This window comes from Neoarius graeffei, chromosome 1 (assembly GCF_027579695.1).
Source record: "Neoarius graeffei isolate fNeoGra1 chromosome 1, fNeoGra1.pri, whole genome shotgun sequence".
In the NCBI taxonomy this organism is placed as follows: Eukaryota; Metazoa; Chordata; class Actinopteri; order Siluriformes; family Ariidae; genus Neoarius; species Neoarius graeffei.
The window spans coordinates 71,686,380-71,707,636 of record NC_083569.1 but is presented as its reverse complement, the minus strand read 5'-3'; the positions used below and the strand labels follow the sequence as shown (position 1 = coordinate 71,707,636).

Here is a 21,257-nt window from a genome sequence, read left to right as displayed (position 1 = left end):
ATTTCACTGTATAAAAGCAGATAAATGTGTTGTTTTTGAGTTTTGGGGGTTTTTTTTGTGAAAGAGTAGTCTATAATTAAAGATAATCTAAGGAAGACTTTGCCTCGCTTTTTATGATGTTAACAATGCACAGGGGCAAAGTGCACATCTTGGGTAAATTCAGGAGCGAGATCAATGTAATTCTCCTATTTTATATTAAACTTTGGTCAAATATCTGTCACATTTTGTGCAATTTTTTTTTTTTTACCTTGCGCAATACCAGAAAAATTCAGTTGAAATCAAGCCATTTGAGGTGAATTGGTCCGCCTCTGAAAAAACTTGGCATTTGGATTTCCCGGGAAACACTGATTTTCATGACGTCGCGTGTGGGACGCGTCCCTCTGAATCCTACGTCAGTGCTGGTTTGTTTATGAGAAAACGACCTGGTGGTTTTCTGCAAATTTCTTCAACGTTATCGCGTAATTATTAAAATGGTTGGTCTGCCTAGACCAAGCGCTCCCATTTCTCTCTCATTGTCCGGTCTTTTGGAAAACGATGAGTACTAATCCCATCACGATTGGTGTTGCTACACCCTCCTACGATACATCTGTTCACCATTTTAATTACGCGATAACGTTGAAGAAATTTGCGTTTTGAATTTTGCGCAAAGCTTGCGCAGCCTGTTGGCGCTTCCGCAGATGACGTCACGAATCTGACTCCTTTGGGATTTTTCCAGACGCGTTTTGTTATTTTTTTCTGTAGATTACCATGAAGGAGAAATTGGAAATTGCGGTGACAAGTTTCCCCTTTATTTATGACGGAAGGGGAAAAAACCTTAGGAAGCATGGACTGAGGTGTTGGAAAGTGTAGGTGTTTCAGGTGAGTTGAAGTGCATAATATATTTATTTTGTGAAAATAAGAATTTTATGCTAATTAGCTCCATAGCATGCGACTATTTACTTAGACAGGACGTGAAGGATACTGTTGGATATGTTAAAATGAAAGCAGTCACTTGTATTTATTTGTTTGCAATAAGGCAATAAAAAGTTAAAAAGTCTACCCTAAAGGTATTGACAACCAAACTTAAACTATAGTATTAAGGAATAAGATACCAGTTGACATGTGTCTGCTTTGCGGTTCTTTTACATAGTTTGCAAGATGGATTCTGAATGGCTTTACCCTATTTTATCTGTATCACAAAGCATCCACGAACTTTACCAGCGTCGTTGTCAGGTTGGTGAGAGTATTTTGATGGTGTTTGGTGTGAATGTGCGGTTAATAAGGAGCAGCAGTTTGGCCTTCACTGTTTTGCTGCATCAAGCATTATTTTTTTGTGCGCACGAAATACAGTGGGTCATTTTTATTTATTTATCTATCTATTTAAAATAAACATGTCCCTGTAGAGGCTCTCTATGTGAGGATCAGGCTCAGATTAGAGTTAAATGCACTAAAATGCGTTACAGGTGTGTTCACTTCTGATGATTAAAGTTTAATGGATAATTAATAATTCTGATTTTTTTAAATACATGATGTATAAATGTAAAACTTGGAGTGACACACAGAGAGAAAACCACACAGGCCTAAGGAATGTGGCGTTTTTTTTTGGGGGGGGGCATGCACATCCAGGGCTGCATAGTGGTGTAGTGGTTCGCACTGTCGCCTCACAGCAAGAAGGTTCTGGGTTCGAGCCCCGTGGCTGGCGAGGGCCTTTCTGTGTGGAGTTTGCATGTTCTCCCCGTGTCTGTGTGGGTTTCCTCCGGGTGCTCCGGTTTCCCCCAGAGTCCAAAGACATGCAGGTTAGGTTAATATGGGACGGCCTTGGGCTGAGGTGCCCTTGAGCGAGGCACCTAACTCCCAACTGCTCCCCGGGCGCTGTTAGCATGGCTGCCCACTGCTCTGTGTGTGTGTGTGTGTGTGTGTGCTCATTGTGTGCATGTGTTGTGTGTTCACTGCTTCAGATGGGTTAAATGCAGAGAGGAAATTTCACAAGTGTGTGATGAATAAAGCTGTGCTTTCTTTTTCCTCCACACATAAAATGGCCGCTTCACTCCAACCTGCAGTACCACATTTGGCCACCAGGAGGCAATTTATTTGTAATTTTAATCTGAGACATTTTGATCTTGTATTAACAGTACACATTTAATATAGCTTTATCCATTTTAAAACATGTTTAAGTACATTGTATGTTTATTTAGAAAAGAGTACAATGTTTTTTTAGTATAGATGAGATTGTATCCTTCCGATTGGCCAGTTTGTGAACTCATTCTCATTTCCTCCTTTGTGTGCACATTTTAAAGCTGTAAATTTATGTTTATTGCATCTCCTTTGGGCTGTTGACATGGTAATTATGTGATTTTTATATTTTATTAACGGTTTAGTGAATAAAGCAGTATCTTCAGTCCTCGTGTGTTGTGTAGTGAAGGATATCCCTCGTTGTTCATCAGCTAAAGTATCGCTTCTCGGGCTTTTGGCTAAGATCAAGTGTAGTAGTTTAGTTAGTTTAGTTTAGTTTATTAGCTTATTTGACAGGGACCATGTACAAGACATCGCTAGTACCAGAGTTAGCTAGAAAGCTAATTTGCGTCTGTGGTCCCTGGGCAGGGAGCTATAAAAACACAAACATACACACATGACTTACTGTTGCCAATATGAAGTACACACTAAAATAGCAACAGCATTCTAAAACATGCATCATACTAAAGCATATAAAAAACATATACTATCACATCATCACATAAAAACAACACACATACAACAATAGACATCGTCATATAAAACAATACACATACCATTTCACAATACTTACTATAAAACAGCACACTGATTAATGATCACATATTTGATTAGCCTTAAGCCATACCTTTAATGATAATTTAAACTGGCTAAAGCTTGCACTGTTTCTAATGTGAACTGGAATTGCATTGCATTTTTCAGCTGCACTAACAGAAAAAGCTGATTGACCAAAGGAAGTTTTCCTATAACCCACATAGCAATCACCTCTCACAGAGGACCTTGAAACTCTTAAATTGTCTCTGCACAGTGATATACACTGCCTAAGAGGTGATGGTGCAAGATCATGGAAAAGTTTATACAATAAACACATATGAGCAAAACAAATAAAACTCTCAAAGGACAGCATGTTGTATTTTGATATAATAGCACAATGATGGTAATATCTTGGCTTTTTATCCAAAATCTTTAAAGCCATTTTGTAAAGAGAGGCTAATGGTTTTATGGTGGTCCTGGTAGTATCAGTTCTTATCAGTTTAATATCTGATATGTCCCTTACCTGGGGACCATATATTAAATTGATTTTTGGGACAGGGAGATGGAATAGGGGCTTGCTCCGTCCACTCCACGCATCGACCCGGTATTGCAGTACTTCTGGGAACTGTGCACCTCCTTCATACAGTGGAAAAACAGAAGAGATCAGTGTTTGAGTGGTCTGTGACCAGAATATCTGTGTAGTTAATGCTGGCTATTGGGTGTATTTTTATTTTAAAGAGCTAATAATGTTGAGCTGTCATCAGTTTTCTTTGAATTATGTTCATTGTGTGTAGTGATTTAAGTAAAACCGCCACCATATTTTACATGAACCAAGTGGTAAGTTTTATTTCATGTCATTGTTTAATGTGTTGGTGAGAAAACCGAGTGAAGGATCAGGGCTCTCTGTCCTGTGGAGAAATGCTTCCCTTCTCCTGGATTAACTGTTGTGGCTTTTTTTTTTTTAAATTAAAACACAATACCTTTATACAGGTCCATAGAGGATGCTATCTCCACTGCTGTACACCCAGCCCTCCCTCACCTGGACTCAAAGAACACCTAGGTGCGAATGCTGTTCTTGGATTACAGTTCGACATTCAACACAATCATTCCCCAGCAGCTAATACAAAAACTCGGACATTTTGGACTCAACACCTCTCTTTGTAACTCAGAGATGAGAGTTTTCCGCTTTTCGGCGGATTTCCGCTTTTTCTGAGCAAAAATCGATATTATGCCAAATCCGTTGAGATTTTTTTTTTTCATTGAGGGGGGTTGGGGTATGTTCCTTCGTGATACTCAAGCGTACGACGATGTTACATGTTTGCATTTTCGCCATCTTTAGTCTCGCTAAGTCTCGCGGTAGAATACGTGTTATCTACAATGTAATTGGCCAAAACATCGCTGGCGAGAGCATGATAGCCAATCATAACAGTTCTTACAAGAGTGTGGGAGAGAACAAAAGCCAATCATAACAGTTCTTACAAAAGTACCCGCATCTGTTCTATTTTATCGAAACTTGCACATGTTCATCGTCGCTGCGCTTCAAAAATACGTTTCTCTTTCATATCGGCTTTTTTACTCAAAATGCCGAATACAGTTGACAAGCGAGACGAAGCGAAGGTACGTGAAATCGATGCTGGTATAAAAAACAGGAGGATGCTATCTCCACTGCTGTACACCCAGCCCTCCCTCATCTGGACTCAAAGAACACCTAGGTGCGAATGCTGTTCTTGGATTACAGTTCGACATTCAACACAATCATTCCCCAGCAGCTAATACAAAAACTCGGACATTTGGGACTCAACACCTCTCTTTGTAACTGGGTGCTGGACTTTCTTACAGGAAGGCCACAGAACGTTCGGGTCAGCAGTAACACCTCCAGGACCATCATGCTGAGCACAGTGGCCCCACAAGGGTGTGTGCTCAGCCTGCTGCTCTTCACCCCGTTGATCCACCCATGACTGTGTACCAATCTACAGCACCAACCACATCAAGTTTGCGGATGACATGACTGTGGTGGACCTCATCACTAACAAAGGTGAAGTCAACTACAGGAATGAGGTGAGCCAACTGGTCCAGTAGAGTAAAGACAACAATCTCTTCCTGAATATGGGAAAGACCAAAGAGATTGTGGTCGACTTCAGAAGGGGTCACTCAAAGCATCCCCCTCTGACTATCGACGGTGCTGCAGTGGAGAGGGTGAGCAGCACCAAATTCCTAGGGGTGCATATCGCTGAGGACCTCTCCTGGTCCAACAACACCGCATCACTGGCCAAGAAGGTTCAAACTCGCCTTTACTTCCTCCGCAAACTGAGGAGTGCACGAGTCCCACCCCCCATCATGTGCTCTTTCTACAGGGGCACCATTGAGAGTGTCCTCACTGGCTGCATCGCTGCGTGGTACGGAGGCTGCAGTGCCTCCTGCCGGAAGACTCTGCAACGCATAGTGAACGCGGCCAGCAAGATCACTGGTACCCCTCATCCCTCCCTTACGGACATCTATTACTCCTGTCTCACCCGCAGAGCCATCAGCATCACTGGGAACACCTCCCACCCTTCACATTCACTCTTCAGCCTCCTGCCCTCAGGGAAAAGGTACTGGAGCCTCTGGGCCTGCTCCACAGGATTACTGAATCGCTTCATCCACCAAGCTGTAAGGGTACTGAATTCTGTCCTCTACCTACCCCTGGTCTGTAACACATTAATTCACACAAGAAACTCTATCTCATCCGTTTGCACATCACACTACAATCATTTGCATTCCTGTTGTATCTGCTGCTATTGCTCATTTGCACTACTGCTCATGTACACCTCATAAGCTGCTCTTCTAAGCACCTTCTCCGTTACAGATACTGTACTGTATTTGCATTACTGCTATTTTGTACATTGTTTGATTTTAGTGTATTTTTACCTATATTATCTATATATATATATAATTTTTCTTAATATAAATATTTTTTATCTGTAAGGTGAGAGAGAAACAGCATTTCGATTCTCCTATATGTCCTGGATATATAGTGAATTGAAAATAAAAAATCTTTGAATCTTGAGTCTTTATTGAAAGTACAAAACCAATATAGTATAATATCGTGTTATCCTACTAAATATAGGAAAGAACAGAGAAGTTATCAAAGGGAACAATCTAATAAAAATCCTGGATAAACAGCTTTTATAATACGCTACAAAATTGAAAATAAATTATGTATGAAATGCTGTAGTTAAAGATATCCATGGACAGAAGGGGGAGACAAAAGAAAACACACAAGAAAATGAACAATTAAGAAAAACGTGTCCAAGGGGGAAATGGTTTTATCTCAGTTATCTAGTTCAGTGGGAAAATGTTTTAAAATATCAATCTTTCTGCTTTTGCACCTTTTTACACATTTAAAGACTCTTAAGTATCATTTAAACTCGTTCAAGAAAGAAACAAATTTGGGGGATGATTTCAGGATACTGTTCTTGTGTATTTAAAAAAAAATGGCCAAACATGGAATTACATTAGAGTTCATCATTTTTGTTTTGCAAGATCATGCCAAATGTTATATTGTCTCTCGAAGTAGAATGTGGAAAGATTTGTTTTACCAATTGTGAACTGAGTGATCAAGTTGGAGTGAAGAACTACTTCCGGAAAAGCGTGGCTCTCCGTATATGGTCAGGAGCAGTGCATCATGGGAAATGTTATCCTCACCATGATGGTGAAGAGTGTGTGTGGTGGTGGCGGCGCTCGGCAGTGGGTTGTGAACTCATACTTACCTGGCAGGGGAGATACCATGATCAAGAAGGTGGTTCACCCAGGGCGAGGCTCAGCCATTGCACTCCGGCTGTCTGACCCCTGCGAATTCCCCAAATGTGGGAATCTCGACTGCATAATTTGTGGTAGTGGGGGACTGCGTTCGCGCTCTCCCCTGATTTCACTGTATAAAAACAGACACCTTTTTTTTGTTTGTTTTTCGATTAATCTGTCGCGTGTTATTTGTCTTAACGAGCATACTATATAGAAGTTTTTCTTCTTTGAATAATAGCTTAGGTTTTAAGAGTTGCTATGATAGCTATTAATTATAGCTTAAGAAATGTACTAAAATATAACAGTTATAAATAGGTTGTATGTTAATAATTAATTACATAATGAGACTTTGGGGTCTGAGGGTATTTTCTGTAATTTCTATGATTTTGGCATGTTTTGTCAATTTCAACAAATCTAAGTAATATTTTTAAAATCTCATGCTTTTTTTTTTTTTTACAGTTTTTCTCCATTGGTTTGGCTCATTTCTTGAAACTGAGATGACATTCTCATAACTATAAGGCAATTTGGCCAAACAGACTTACAGTTCTGCACAACACTTCAGATAACCAGCAAAATGTCATTTGTCTCCCAAAACTACTCATCCATGCTTCAAAATGAAATCCCTTTCCCATCTAAATAGTCAGTACCATAAAAATGGCATAAATCCTTCTCAATTGCTTTGGCACATTTTCATTCATTCAGTTCTTCTGTCAAAATAACTTGGATGGGACAGCACAACTACATGGATCACCTGGCAATGTTTGTACAGCTCCCAAAACAGTTTACCCATCTGTCAAAACTACATTCCCTTCTCATATAACTAGTCAGTGCCTCCAAAATGCATTGTCCCTTTGGTATTGTGTAAGTACTGCGAGTCAAAATGCTTAGACGCTTTGTCATGGCATATGTCTAACTATAGGAATACAGTTTTCACACCACACACACACGCTGCACTCATTCTGCCGAGGAATTTTCATTTTTATTCTCAGCTAACGTGAATTGTACACATTACTGTAGGTAGGGAACAATAAAAAGGAAAATGTATACGCTGTGTATACTGTGTACACAAAATACAAAAACCCACAAAAACAAACAAAAAATGAATACTGTAAATAAAGAGTCACAAATGAAGACATTTTGTTTAGTCGCGGTCACTCCCCTCTCTCGCCTGGTCACCATCCTCATCTTCCTGGCCATCCATTCTCTGTGCTCTGTTCGGCCACAGATTCTCATCAACATCACATCTGATGTTTTCTCTTGAGATGCAGCGTGGGAAGAAGCGTCGTGAATGCCTGAGCCATCCTCTACACTGATCACCTGTTATATCCTCACAGGCAGCATCCATAGCATTGAGGAGAGACCTCTGGTTTTCAGCATGGTGTTCATATACTCTCCATCTCCAAGCAGAGAAAAAACTCCTCGATAGGATTCAGGAATGGAGAATATGGTGGTAACAAGACATTATGCATTCTTGGATGCATGTTGAACCATGCCCGGATGCGTGGACCACGGTGGAAATTAACATTGTCCCATACAATGACAAACTGGGGTAGGTGGGGCCCTTCGAGACCCCTCTCATTTTCTGGGACCAAATATACATATAGTTGGTCCAGGAAACGGAGGAGTTTCTCTGTGTTATACGGGCCCAAGCTTGCAGTGTGGGTGGCCACACCATTTTCTGAAATAGCCGCGCACATGGTTATATTTCCCCCCCGCTGGCCTGGGACATCCACTGTGGCCCGCTGGCCAATGATGTTTCGGCCACGCCTGCGGCCCTTGGCCAGGTTGAAGCCTGCCTCATCAACAAACACTAGGATGTGTGGTGTTTCACTCCCCTCCAGTGCCAGGATTCTCTGGAAAAGAGATAAATAGAGTAAAAAAAAATCAATCATGTAGATGGGTCATATGGTCACAGCAATGCTACACAATATGTTCTTCACAAAGTCAATATAACCCACTGTGGTTCCAATCCTAGAGTGCAGACTTATGCAGATTTTCTGGGGTAGTTTTTGATACAAAGAGAACAGAGACATACTGTTGACAGTGTTCTGTTACAGTTCAGCAAAATGCTGTGGTCATATATTGTAAAGCTGGAATCCAAAGGTAAAGAGGAGGATACTGAAACCCTCAGAAATTGGAACCTCTGCAGTGTTGGCTACTTATAGGTTACAAAATGATAGACAATGAATAATTGACTTACCTGCACATACTGGTACCGCAGCTCTTTTACTCTGGCAGTGTTCCTATCAAATGGTACTCTGTATATCTGTTTCATGGTGATTAGGTTCTTCTTCAGAACCCGGTCTATTGTTGATATGCTGATGGAGTCGATGTTTTGGAAGACGCCATTGTTTTGGAGGACTGCATCCCGGATCTGTGTCAGTGTTATGGCATTATTTGCTATCACCATGTTACAGATCTCCTGTTCTTGGCGATCGGTTAGAAGTTTTCTTCTTCCACCCGCATGAGGTTGTCGGCCAATCCTGCACATAGACAACATAACTATTTGTTGTCCTTGCCTTATGTGTTTGTTACAGATTATCAATCACTGTACAGTAATGACTGCATTACACACCACTTTACTGTATTTGTAGGCTACTGTACTTACAATTGCACTGCCATTCTATTGCGAATTCTTGCTGTATTTTGTCCAATTTACAACAGTATTTCCTTTGTCATTCTACAGTAGTGAACTGTATAATACTGTGACTTCACATCGAGGTAAGATTTTCGGCCTGGGTCTAAACACACACACACGCACACACACACACACACACACACACGCACGCACACAGTCAAACAGTTGTCATTGCCTGAGTGCATACCTGTTTTCCCGCCAAAAGGTTTGAATGATGGAGGAAACTGTGGAGCGTGGCACGTTAGGCTGCACTCTGCGCCCTGCCTCTGCCATTGTGAGGTGATGGTTGATGACATGATCAATAATGGTGGCCCGAATTTCATCTGGGACAACATGATGTCTGCGAACTCTATTTCCTCCTATTCCACCACCACGAACCCTCACTCCTCCTCCTCTTCCCTCTCCTCTACCTCCACACACCCTCAATCCTCCACCTCCTCTTCCTTCTCTTCCTCTTCCCCTTCCTCCAAGTGGAGATTGCCCTGGTTGATGCACTTGCTCTCTCTCCATGTTGACATAGGAAAAAGTACTAGCACCAGGCCAAGCTGTATATATACAGCAATGCCAGCACTCCAAAACATAGATAACACCTGTCAGGTAACTCAACAAACAGATGGATTGGTCACCTGCAAAGTGGGACACTCCTCCTTCGTTAGTCAGAAACTGATTTCACCTATTACCTACTAACATGATTATCCTAAATTTACTATGACATCTTACAAAATATGTACTGTATTCTATTCCAATTTCCTAACACTATTTTGACAATTGAGCAGACTATTCTGCATATGATGACTTATACGATGAAAATGTGCTGACATGTTTTGAGGACAATGACCATTACACTGAGAACCAACCAATTGGGATAGATCAGCAAGATACATTCATTTGAAAAATGTACTAAATGTAGGCTGATTGTGTTAACTGTAGGATACTTGTACATAGCCATTTGCATGGATGTACTAATTGCTTGAGACATGTACAAAGCATTTGAAATATTGATGAAAGCAATGATAAATGCCATTCTGTTGTGAGAAACTGCAAGTTAGTTTGGGGATTTGTCCATGTTGTTTTGAGAATGTCATCTCAGTTTCAAGAAATGAGCCAAACCAATGGAGAAAAACTGTAATACTCAGCATAAGATAATGGAGTTTTTTATAGGTTATCTATTTAGGTTGCATACTCATTTAACACTTTTGAAGTCTATCTATTAACATTAGGCTTTTCGTGTTGTTATTCCTTTATCCACATTATAAAAGCAGATGATTATGATGTTTTGCGGTTGTTTTTCTGCGTATGTTATTTCTTGAATGTTTTTTTTTTTTTAGTTATTTTAGTGCTTAACTTACGTAGATTTTTTTTAAAATACTGGTTTGGGTTGCTATTAGTTGCAGCTCATGAAATGCACTAGAATACAACACAGTAATAGGTCAATTATATATTAATATCATGAGACTCTAAGGGTATTTTCTAGCATTCCCATGGTTTTTGTATGCTCTCTTCTTAGTGTTAACAAATCCAAGCAGTATTTTCTATCTCGTGATCTTTTTTTATTTTTGTATTCCGCAGAAGTTCACCTACAGTAACTGTCGTAATTGTTTCCTGCGAGAATTCCGCAGATGTGGGAATCTCGACTGCATAATTTGTGGTAGTGGGGGACTGCGTTCGCGCTCTCCCCTGATTTCACTGTATAAAAGCAGATAAATGTGTTGTTTTTGAGTTTTGGGGGGTTTTTTTGTGAAAGAATAGTCTATAATTGAAGATAATCTAAGGAAGACTTTGCTTAGCTTTTTATGATGTTAACAATGCACAGGGGCAAAGGGCACATCTTGGGTAAATTCAGGAGCGAGATCAATGTAATTCTCCTATTTTATATTAAACTTTGGTCAAATATCTGTCACATTTTGTGCAATTTTTTTTACCTTGCGCAATACCAGAAAAATTCAGTTGAAATCAAGCCATTTGAGGTGAATTGGCCCAAAAACAGATGATTTTGACGTCTTAAAGTTTTTTCGTGGTTTCTAATTTGCGAGTGTGGTTTGTTATCTATTAATTGTTTGAGTAATAGTTTTTTCTCAAATACTTATGTGCTGCTGTTAGTTAGATCTTATGAAACCCACTAGAATACTACACAGTAATAGATTAATTATATATTAACAATTTTATCATGAGACTCTGAAGTTATTTTTCTAGCACTCCTACAATTTTGATATTCTCTGTCAGTTTCAACAAATCTAAGCAGTATTTTCAGTCTCGTGACTTTTTTTTTGTATTCCGCAGATGTTCACCTACAGTAACGTATGTATGTCATGATTGTACCCTGCGAATTCCCCGGATGTGGGAATCTTGTGGTAGTGGGGGACTGTGTTCGCGCTCTCCCCTGATTTCACTGTATAAAAACAAATAATAGCGTTGTTTTTTCTATTGTTCTTTTCAGTGTTTCTTGAGAGTGCAATTTAAGACTTATTAACTGTTTAAGTAAGTAATCTATATGCTTTTTTTTGGAAATACTAATGTGGGTTGTCATTATAGCTCATGTAATACACTAGAATACAACACAGTAACAGATCAGTTATATATTAATAATTAATTATATCATGAGATTCTGGGGTCTGAGGGTATTTTCTGGCACTCCCATAATTTTGGCATGCTCGTGTCAATTTCAACAAATCTAAGCAGTATTTTCAGTCTCGTGACTTTTTTTTGTATTCCGCGGAAGTTCACCTATTGAGGTATTTCACTCACGTGACCAAGTCATGTGATGCTGCCATTTTGGACGGCACGGCTCGAATCAGTTTGAATGTGAGGAAGGCGACAAACGAAAAACATAAAAGAAAAAGGAGCGAGATGCAGAAAACACCTTCACTATCCAGCGACGTAGGGCATTTACAGGGTGAGCAGAGGGAGAGGTATTTGCAAAAATTGAGGTTAGCAGGCTTAGAGAACGACGTTTACCTGCTTCCACCAGGATTGCTCACTGACGTACGGAAGTACACGAAGCCCTCGTCTTTACCTGACTTCGGCCCACATGATCTGTATACCTATGTCGTTAAAAACCCATCGCCATACACAGGTATTGATCTGAAAGCGTATAAGAGTTTGGATGCCTACAAATATTTTGTGTCAGGCTGGGTAACATGCCTACATCAGTGGGTCGTCCCTGGAGCCGGTGGTCGCCATCTGATTACAGCTAAGGTTTGTTCACATTTTCATTTACTTTCGGTCCTCAGGATAAACAAAATGTTATTAAATGTCATTGAAATAACTTCTTAGTCTGTTGAGACATGGCCCGTTATAAATTTGCTGTTACCAGGCAATGACCAAGAACTGTATTATTAGGGTCGGTGTAGTTGTAGCAGTGTATTAGCAACTAGCTGTTAGCACTAGCTAATGTCAACAACATCGTAGCTGGTATGTTACTGTAGCAATGTTTACGTTCAGTCATTTGGATGACTGTTAAAACCTTTCAGTCTCAAGTTTTTCCTTTACTGGATTTACTAGTTTACTGAGCTAGCGCGCTCGACCAAGCCGGGAGCCATCGCGCGCTCTCCGGCCGAGCCAGGAGCCATCGCGCGCTCTCCGGCCGAGCCGGGAGCCATCGCGCGCTCGCCGGCCGAGCCGGGAGCCATCGCGCGCTCGCCGGCCGAGCCGGGAGCCATCGCGCGCTAGCTCAGTAAACTAGTAAATCCAGTAAAGGAAAAACTTGAGACTGAAAGGTTTTAACAGTCATCCAAATGACTGAACGTAAATATTGCTACAGTAACATACTAGCTATTGTTGTTGACATTAGCTAGCTTGCCGTCCAAAATGGTGGACACCGGGGCGTCACGTGACCCTGTGACGTCAGGTGAAATACCTCAATAGGAATGTCTATGTATGTCATGATTGTACTTCTTAATAAAAACCAGATAACGATGTTTTCAAAGGCAGTTTTAGAACCGTGGTGAAATTTGTGTGTTGGGGGGGAGAACCATTTACCCATTGTGATGAACTGGTTTGATCACTTGAGGTAATTTTATTCAGTCTTAGGAATGTATCAAGCACAAAAATTAACATCTGCTCCATTGATTTGGACCATTAACTGGCCATCAAAAAAAAAAAAAAACATTCATTATCCATAACTGCTTAGCCTGTTCTAGAGAGTCGCAGGCAAGCTGGAGCCTATCCCAGCTGACTGGGCGAGAGGCAGGGTACACCCTGGACAAGTCACCAGGTCATCACAGGGCTGACACACAGAGGCAAACAACCAGTAGCGGCCGGTGAAAAAAAAAAAAAAGTTCTTGTTGGGGCTGGTGTGCTAATAGATTGCCCTGCCTAGTCCAGTCTAAGCATTCAAATGAACAGTAAAAAAATGACAACTACATTTTGCCGCCTATTTAGTCCCTATTTATACAAATAGGAGTCATTCAGGATTCAGACATGTCTTTGCTCGGTGTTAGCAAATTACAGGTTTTATCTCATCTCATTATCTGTAGCCGCTTTATCCTGTTCTACAGGGTCGCAGGCAAGCTGGAGCCTATCCCAGCTGACTACGGGCGAGAGGCGGGGTACACCCTGGACAAGTCGCCAGGTCATCACAGGGCTGACACATAGACACAGACAACCATTCACATTCACATTCACACCTACGGTCAATTTAGAGTCACCAGTTAACCTAACCTGCACGTCTTTGGACTGTGGGGGAAACCAGAGCACCTGGAGGAAACCCACGCAGACACGGGGAGAACATGCAAACTCCGCACAGAAAGGCCCTTGCTGGCCACGGCTCGAGCCCGGACCTTCTTGCTGTGAGGTGACAGCACTAACCACTACGCCACCATGCTGCCCCGAGGCAACTTATTTGTAATTTTAATCTGAGACATTTTGATCTTGTATTGAACAGTACACGTTTAATATAGCTTTATCCATTTTAAAACATGTTTAAGTACATTGTATGTTTATTTAGAAAAGTAAGTAGTAGGCTGTCATTCGGACGCATGTCCATGACTTTAGCGCAAGAGATGACACCGCTTCTTGTGGCTGAAGAGCCCGATCCTTGAACGGCAGGGTCGACCACAGCCAACGCACACGAAATCCGATGTTGGCGGAGCATTTCTAGCCACCTTTCTTCTTTCCTTTTACGCCACAGCCTTGTTCCTTATCCTCCTCTCTCCTGCTTCAAGGGACACGCTGCAACTGGTCTTCCATCTGGCGCGATCTGCGGCAAGCAGCTCCCAGTTATCAACAGCCAGGCCGATTGCAATCATATCTCTCTTGCATAGGTCCCTGAAGCAAAGCTTCGGACGACCCACGGGCCTTGAACCGTATTCCAGTTCGCTGTAAAGGAGGTTCTTTGGGATTCGACCGTCCATCATTGTGATGGTCTGCTGGCCTTGTCTGTGTTTGTTTTGCTTTGTGTGTGTGTGTGTTCCTTGTAGGCGTGGCTGCAGACCATCCCGGGAATTGGCGACACCTTGGCCCGGTGTCGCCACGTCCTTAAAACCACTTTTTCCCCGTTTCCTGTGGGAGCTTCTTTTGTTTTCTTTCCTTTTGTTTTTCTTTTTTTTGTATGTAACACGCACGAGCTCATTGTTCACGCATTCTACTTTGTTGATTTTTCTTGTATTTTGTTATTATAATAAATTAATTATTATTTGAACTTTACCCCTGTGTCCTCCTCTTTGTCATGGTTTGAGCCAAGCCGTGACAAATGGGGGCTCGTCAAAGTTAGAACCCGTTTGTTTTTTCTTAAATTGTTTGATGCAATTTTTTTGGTCTGCAAGCGTTGCGGGTTAATTTTGTGAATGGCATGTCGTCATTAGGTATGTCACTTCGTAGTGGGTATTCCCTTATGTTTAGCTCAGGTTACAGGTGTAGAGCTAATGAAACGGGAAGTCTCTATTGTTTGAGGAGGCGCAGTTTTGTTTGAGGTAAAGTTTGGAAGCTCTGCCTCGGTGCGCAACGCTTAATAAGGTAAGTGTTTGACTTGTTGCACTGGTTCGAGTTAAATGAGCGATGAATGTCCCTTGTTAGGTGGAGCGGCATTGTTCCTTTGGACTTTGTCAGGGGGGGTTCTGTAGTGTTGTAGTGAAAGCGGTTAGAGCAATTGTCTCGGGAGTGTTTCCATAGTGTGAGAGGAGTCGCCAGTTTCTGGTTGCTTTTTCTCCCTACTGGGCTTTGGCACTTAATTACCCACCGCCAGTAGCTACATGAAGAGCTAGGCCGCAGCTTAATTAGGTTGTGGGGCTTTGTAGGTAGTGGGACAGGCATTGTTTTTGTTTGGCTTTCAGTTTGGTGGGCTTGTGCATGGAGTCAGACACTTAATTTTGTTTGTTTTGTTCAACGTTGCGCACTGCGGTATAATGCCGACGGTGGAAGTTAAAGATTTTATTGCTTCTCCGTCGGAGGAGATATTAGACCAGTGTACGAAGGATCAGCTGCTTAAGTTAGCAGAGCATTATCAGCTGGAGGTAAATGGTCAATTTGCGAAGGATAAGGTTAAGGCAATTGTGAAGAGTAACTTAGTCGCTACAGGTGTGCTAATTGAAAAGTAAGTGTTCCGCAAGCAGCTTGTGTAGCTGGACCTGCTAACTGGGTCACCAATTATTGTGATCAACAGGAGGATGAAGTTATTGCGCCTGATCAGGCGCTCTTGCTTGGCTGTTTGAAAAACTCTGAAGTCCTTGCTAATCTTGAAGAGTTGCTGGCATACTTGCCCACATCCCGTTCTGCTGAGCTAATAGATCTGATACTTAGCTTCCCTTGTTTGTTCTCTGATACACCTGGTCGTACACATCTGATTGAACATGACATTGAGGTTGGAGATGCTAAGCCAATAAAACAAAGGTTCTATCGGGCAAATGCAGAGAAACTGAAATGTCTAGACAGTGAAATTGCATATATGCTTGAGAATGGTATAGCCGAACCTAGTTCCTCTAGTTGGGCGTCTCCTTGTTTGCTGGTTTCAAAGGCAGATGGCATGTTACGCTTTTGTACAGACTTTCGCAAAGTCAATGCCGTCACCAAACCTGATCTGTTTCCTCTTCCGAGAATGGAAGATTGTGTAGATCAGGTGGGCTCTGCGAAGTTTGTCAGTAAACTTGATTTGTTAAAAGGTTACTGGCAAGTACCTTTGTCAGACCGTGCTCAGGAGATTGCTTCCTTTATAACACCTAAGGGATTGTATTCCTATTCAGTTATGCCATTTGGGCTTCGAAATGCTCCAGCAACATTCCAGCGTCTTATGAATCGCGTTGTCGGTGATATGGAAGGTTGTGCGGTGTATTTAGATGATGTAGTGTGTTTTTCAGATACTTGGGATGTTCATATGCAGCGGATGCGGGAACTTTTCACTCGTTTGGCGGAGGCAAGGCTCACAGTCAACCTCGCAAAGTGTGAGTTTGCGAGGGCGACTGTGACCTACCTTGGCCGGGTGGTGGGGCAGGGACAGGTTCGTCCCGTTGATGCAAAAGTCCGGGCTGTTGAGCAGTTTCCTGTACCAGCAACTAAAAAGGAGTTGATGCGGTTCCTTGGTCTTGTGGGCTATTATAGGAGTTTTTGTAAGAACTTTTCTACGGTTGTGGCCCCTCTTACTAATGTTTTGAGGGAGAAGGAAAGGTTTGTCTGGTCTCCTGCTTGCCATGTGGCTTTCCAACAGGTGAAGAGGCTCCTTTGTGATGCACCAGTTTTGGCAGCACCACGTTTTGATTGTCCCTTTAAGCTCTTTGTCGATGCTAGTCTTGTGGGTGCAGGGGCTGTTCTGGTTCAGGAGGATGAGCGTGGCATAGACAAGCCTGTTAGCTTCTTCTCAAGAAAGTTTAATGCGTATCAGCGGAATTATTCTGTTGTGGAGAAGGAGACTTTGGCATTGGTTCTTGCTTTGAAACATTTTGATGTGTATGTTGGTGGTAGTACTCCTGTATTGGTTTTTACAGATCATAATCCACTCACATTTCTTAGTTCTTTACATTGTCCGAATCAGAGACTAATCAGATGGTCTCTCTTCCTGCAGTCTTATTGCCTGGATATCCACCACATCAAGGGGACAGACAACGTGGTGGCAGACGCGTTGTCTAGGGCCCCCTAGGCGTGGTGGACTTCTCTGCTCTCACAGTTCTTTGCCTTTTGCCCCTTCCTGTACTCTTAAATGTGCTTCCTAGGTGCACCGGTTGCCGAGTTGGGGAGGGGTTGTGTGTGTTGAGCTGTGGGACAGACGTTAACATCTCCAGGTTATGGTTTGTGAATTTATTAAGAGGGTTAGATAATTGTATAGTAGCTGGTCTAATGTGTCTAAATGTTTAAATTAATTTCTATTATGTTTAATTTTGTTGGGATGGCTGTTTATTTGTTAGCCCTGACTGGTGGGCGGGACTCCATTTTGGGAGCCCGCTTTTGTGGGAGGGGGTGTGATGGTCTGCTGGCCTTGTCTGTGTTTGTTTTGCTTTGTGTGTGTGTGTGTTCCTTGTAGGCGTGGCTGCAGACCATCCCGGGAATTGGCGACACCTGGGCCCGGTGTCGCCACGTCCTTAAAACCACTTTTTCCCCGTTTCCTGTGGGAGCTTCTTTTGTTTTCTTTCCTTTTGTTTTTCTTTTTTTTGTATGTAACACGCACGAGCTCATTGTTCACGCGTTCTACTTTGTTGATTTTTCTTGTATTTTGTTATTATAATAAATTAATTATTATTTGAACTTTACCCCGTGTCCTCCTCTTTGTCATGGTTTGAGCCAAGCCGTGACAATCATCCAACGTACGTGGCCCAGCCACCTCAACCTGCATTGCCTGAGTAGGGTGAAAAGCGAGGGGACACCAGATCTCTTGAGTACATTGTTGTTGGAGACTTTGTCTGTCCGTTTAATCGAAAGGATACAGCATAGACATCTTAAATGGAAAGTGTGTAATCGCTTTTCCTGCCCTGCGTAGGTAGACCATGATTCACTGCCATAGAGCAAGGTGCTCAAAATACAGGCACGGTATACAGCAATCTTCGTCTGGGTAGTCAGTTTCTTATTTTCCCACACTCAGGAGGAAAGCTTCATCATGTTTGTTGCTGCTTTACCAATTCTTTTCCCGAGTTCCGCATCCAGGGATCCGTTTGCAGTGGTGGTGGAACCAAGATAGGTAAACTGTGGGACGACTTCCAGGGTGTAGTCATTGATGGTTAGAGTAGGCGTGGCTTCAGAGCCTTGGTGCATGACTTTCGTCTTCTTCAGGCTGATGGTAAGACTGAATGCCGCACAAGCGCTTGAAAATCGGTCCAGGAGGGTCTGCAGCTCTCTTTCACTATGTGCAACAAGAGCAGCAGCAGCAGCGAATAGAAGGTCGCGTAGCATACACTTGCGGACTTTGGTCTTGGCTCGGAGACAAGCTGGGTTGAATAGTTTCCCATCTGATCGAGTACGTAGTAGGACGCCTTCATCGGCTGACCCAAAAGCGTGTTTCAGGAGAATGGAGATGTTGAAGAGAGTTGGAGCTTAGTACACATCCTTGTTTAACACCATTGTTAATGTCGAAGGCCTCGGACATGTTGCCGTCGAATTTAATAGTGCCTCGGGTCCCGTCGTGAAACGACTTGATGAAGTTGAGGAGTTTAGGAGGGCAACCAATTAATTGCAAGATGTTGAACAAACCTTCCCTACTGAACATGTCGAAGGCCTTTGTTAGATCGATAAAGGCAATGAAGAGGGGTCTTTGTTGCTCTCGACCTTTCTCCTGTAGCTGCCTCAGAGAGAATATCATATCCACTGTCGAGCGATTGGGACGGAAACCACATTGAGATTCGGGGTAGACCCTCTTGACGAGTTTCTGTAGGCAGCGCAAAGCTACTCGAGCAAACAGCTTACCAGCAATGCATAGTTGTGAGATACCACAGTAGTTATTTTGATCACTACGGTCTCCCTTGTTCTTGTACAGATTAGTAATAGAGGAATCTCTCGTTTCCTGTGGGACGGATCCTAACTCCCAGCACTTACAGAGAAGCTGATGGAGGGTGTCAAGGAGCTTGCTTCCGCCACATTTGAAGACCTCAGCCGGGATGCCATCTATTCCAGGAGCCTTGCTGGAAGATATTTCTGTGATAGCCTTGGAGAGCTCTTCTTTGGTGGGAATCACATCTAACTCGTACAATGTGGGGAGCCTTTCGATTTGGTTGAGAGCAGAAGGTGAAATGGAGCTGGTGCCACCATAGAGCTTGCTATAATGCTCAACCCAGCACTCCATCAGTTTAGACTTTTCAGTTATAATCTCTCCAGTTGACGACTTCAGTGGGGCATACTTCGCTTGTGTAGGTCCAATGGCCTTCTTAATTCCGTTGAACAAACCCTTGACATTGCCGGTGTCAGCTGCAGCCTGGATCTTAGCACAGAGACTCGTCCAATAGTCGTTAGCACATTCCTTGCATTTTTCTTTTGCGCGTCTTCTGGCCTCACGTAGTTCTTCTAGGGACTGTGGTGTAGGGTTTCGTTAGTAATTCTGCAGGGCAACTCTCTTTGCTTCGATAAGAGGTTGCAAAGTCGTGGTGTTTGCATTGAACCAGTCTTGACTTTTGGATTCCTTCTTGCCGAAAGCCTGCATTGCTGCATCGGGAGTCGCGTCTTTAACATGCTGCCAGTGGTCCTCTATTCCGAGCGCATGGTAATTTTCTAGCTTGGTTTGGAGAAGTTCTCGAAAGGCTAGGACCTTCCTGGGGATTGCAGTTGCAGCAATATTGATGCGAGATTTGGCAGGGTTCTGAGCACGGTGAAGTTCCTTTGGGCACGACTGGACCTTTGAGCAGACAAGGGAGTGATCAGTGTCACAATCGACACTGTCAAAAGATCTTGTAATGCGGATGTTATTGAGATGATCCCGTCATGTGATAATAAGGTCCAGCTGGTGCCAATGTTTGGATCTGGGGTGTACCCACGAGAACCTGTGTCACAACTTCACAGCAAAGAAGGTGTTCGTGACACAGAGATGATGGTAAGAACAAAGTTCCAGCAGGCGCTGCACATTTTTGTTGCACTTATCAACACCAAAGTGGCCCAAGCAGATGGGCCAAGACTCCTGATCCTAGCATTAAAGTCTCTAGCATTAAAGTCTCCTAGAAGAAACAGGGCCTCATTCTTTAGGATGCATTTAATAGTTTCATCGAGCTTGCTGTAGAAAGCATCTTTGGCGTCCAAGGTAGAGGTCAAGGTTGGGGCATAAGCAGAAAGCAGGTTTGTGACGCCTTCATCGGTGTTAAGTCTCATGTGCATGAGGCGCTCTGATATGGTTGAGCCAGGCTCCACTAACTGGAGAAGTTTGTTTCTTATAGCAAAACCAACACCGTGTTCCCTAGGTTCGTCCTCGCCTTTACCATGCCAGAAGAATGTGTATTCCTTTTCTTTGAGGCTGCCAGAGCCAGCAAGATGGGTTTCCTGCAACGCTGCAATGTCGACATTAAGCCTTTCTAGCTCTCTGCTAATTATGGCAGTCTTGCACAGGCCATCAGTGTTTTGTATGTCCTTGGTCAGGCCGGTCAGCATCGTTCGAACATTCCAACTCTCAAGGGTGAGAGTTGGTCTTTTCCTGGTAGATCCTTTCTTCTTGGGTGAAGTAGTCACAGTCCACTTGTCAGTCTGTTTCCAGGCTTCAATTCTGCTCACCCCAGCAGAACAGGCGGACGGTGGCGGGAAGCACTTTCTTGACTGGGGGCTGCCCAGTTTCAGTGGGTGGTAGCTATCCAATGGGGCTAACAGCCCCTCCTACTGTCAGGAGTGGCCCCAGGCGTCAGGCCATATGCCAATTTAGCCATGACTTTTAACCGGTAACTGCACACTCCTCGGTTTGATTTGTGTCAGACAGAGCCAAGCGACACGCTGAAGTTGCCTCTCCAGGCGCTAGCCAGGGCTGTGTGTGAGGAGAGACTGGTTTGCCCATCTCCCAGAATCCACCTCTCGGTCTTGCTGGTAGGGTCCAAAGGAAAGGCATAACCAATACGTTTGGGACCAGGTCGACTGCAGGAGTTGCCAGTAACTGAAGTAACATCAGACTGCCTCATGGGGCTCCACTCCGGGTTTTTCTGTAGGGGTTTACTCCCTTAGCCTTTGACTATCCCTAGTCGCCTACAAGGCAATAGGAACCATATCCCTGGTC

The 21,257-nt window shown here is 43.0% G+C and overlaps 1 protein-coding gene, 1 non-coding gene and 1 pseudogene across 3 annotated transcripts; 2 read left to right on the top strand and 1 right to left on the bottom strand.

Moving 5' to 3' along the window:
• The first annotated feature begins 3,204 nt into the window (after window positions 1–3,204).
• Window positions 3,205–3,383, top strand: LOC132897560 (U2 spliceosomal RNA; annotated as a pseudogene).
• Window positions 3,384–6,486: 3,103 nt separating this feature from the next.
• On the top strand, window positions 6,487–6,649 carry LOC132898134 (U1 spliceosomal RNA). Its single transcript, XR_009656458.1, has one exon. It is a non-coding gene; the product is annotated as a U1 spliceosomal RNA (small nuclear RNA).
• Window positions 6,650–7,482: 833 nt separating this feature from the next.
• Window positions 7,483–9,272, bottom strand: LOC132888596 (uncharacterized). Of its 2 annotated transcripts, XM_060924652.1 has the most exons (3): window positions 9,134–9,272; window positions 8,726–9,008; window positions 7,483–8,378 (listed from the first exon to the last, which is right to left on the bottom strand). In XM_060924652.1, exons 1-3 carry the CDS (start codon window positions 9,145–9,147, stop codon window positions 7,908–7,910), a joined length of 768 nt encoding a protein of 255 aa, XP_060780635.1. In that variant the 5' UTR covers window positions 9,148–9,272; the 3' UTR covers window positions 7,483–7,907. The 2 variants fall into 2 exon arrangements, with proteins under 2 accessions (XP_060780635.1, XP_060780627.1); XM_060924644.1 differs by having other exon boundaries at window positions 8,726–9,272.
• Between the last annotated feature and the right edge of the window lie 11,985 nt (window positions 9,273–21,257).

What these genes read in the sequence shown, in the direction of transcription:
- LOC132888596 (XM_060924644.1), bottom strand. Translation starts at nt 9,025, where the DNA reads ATGTTGTCTATGTGCAGGATTGGCCGACAACCTCATGCGGGTGGAAGA. An exon ending in TGCGGTACCAGTATGTGCAG is followed by an intron (nt 8,379 to 8,725) that starts GTAAGTCAATTA and finishes TCTCTTTTCCAG; the next exon opens with AGAATCCTGGCACTGGAGGG.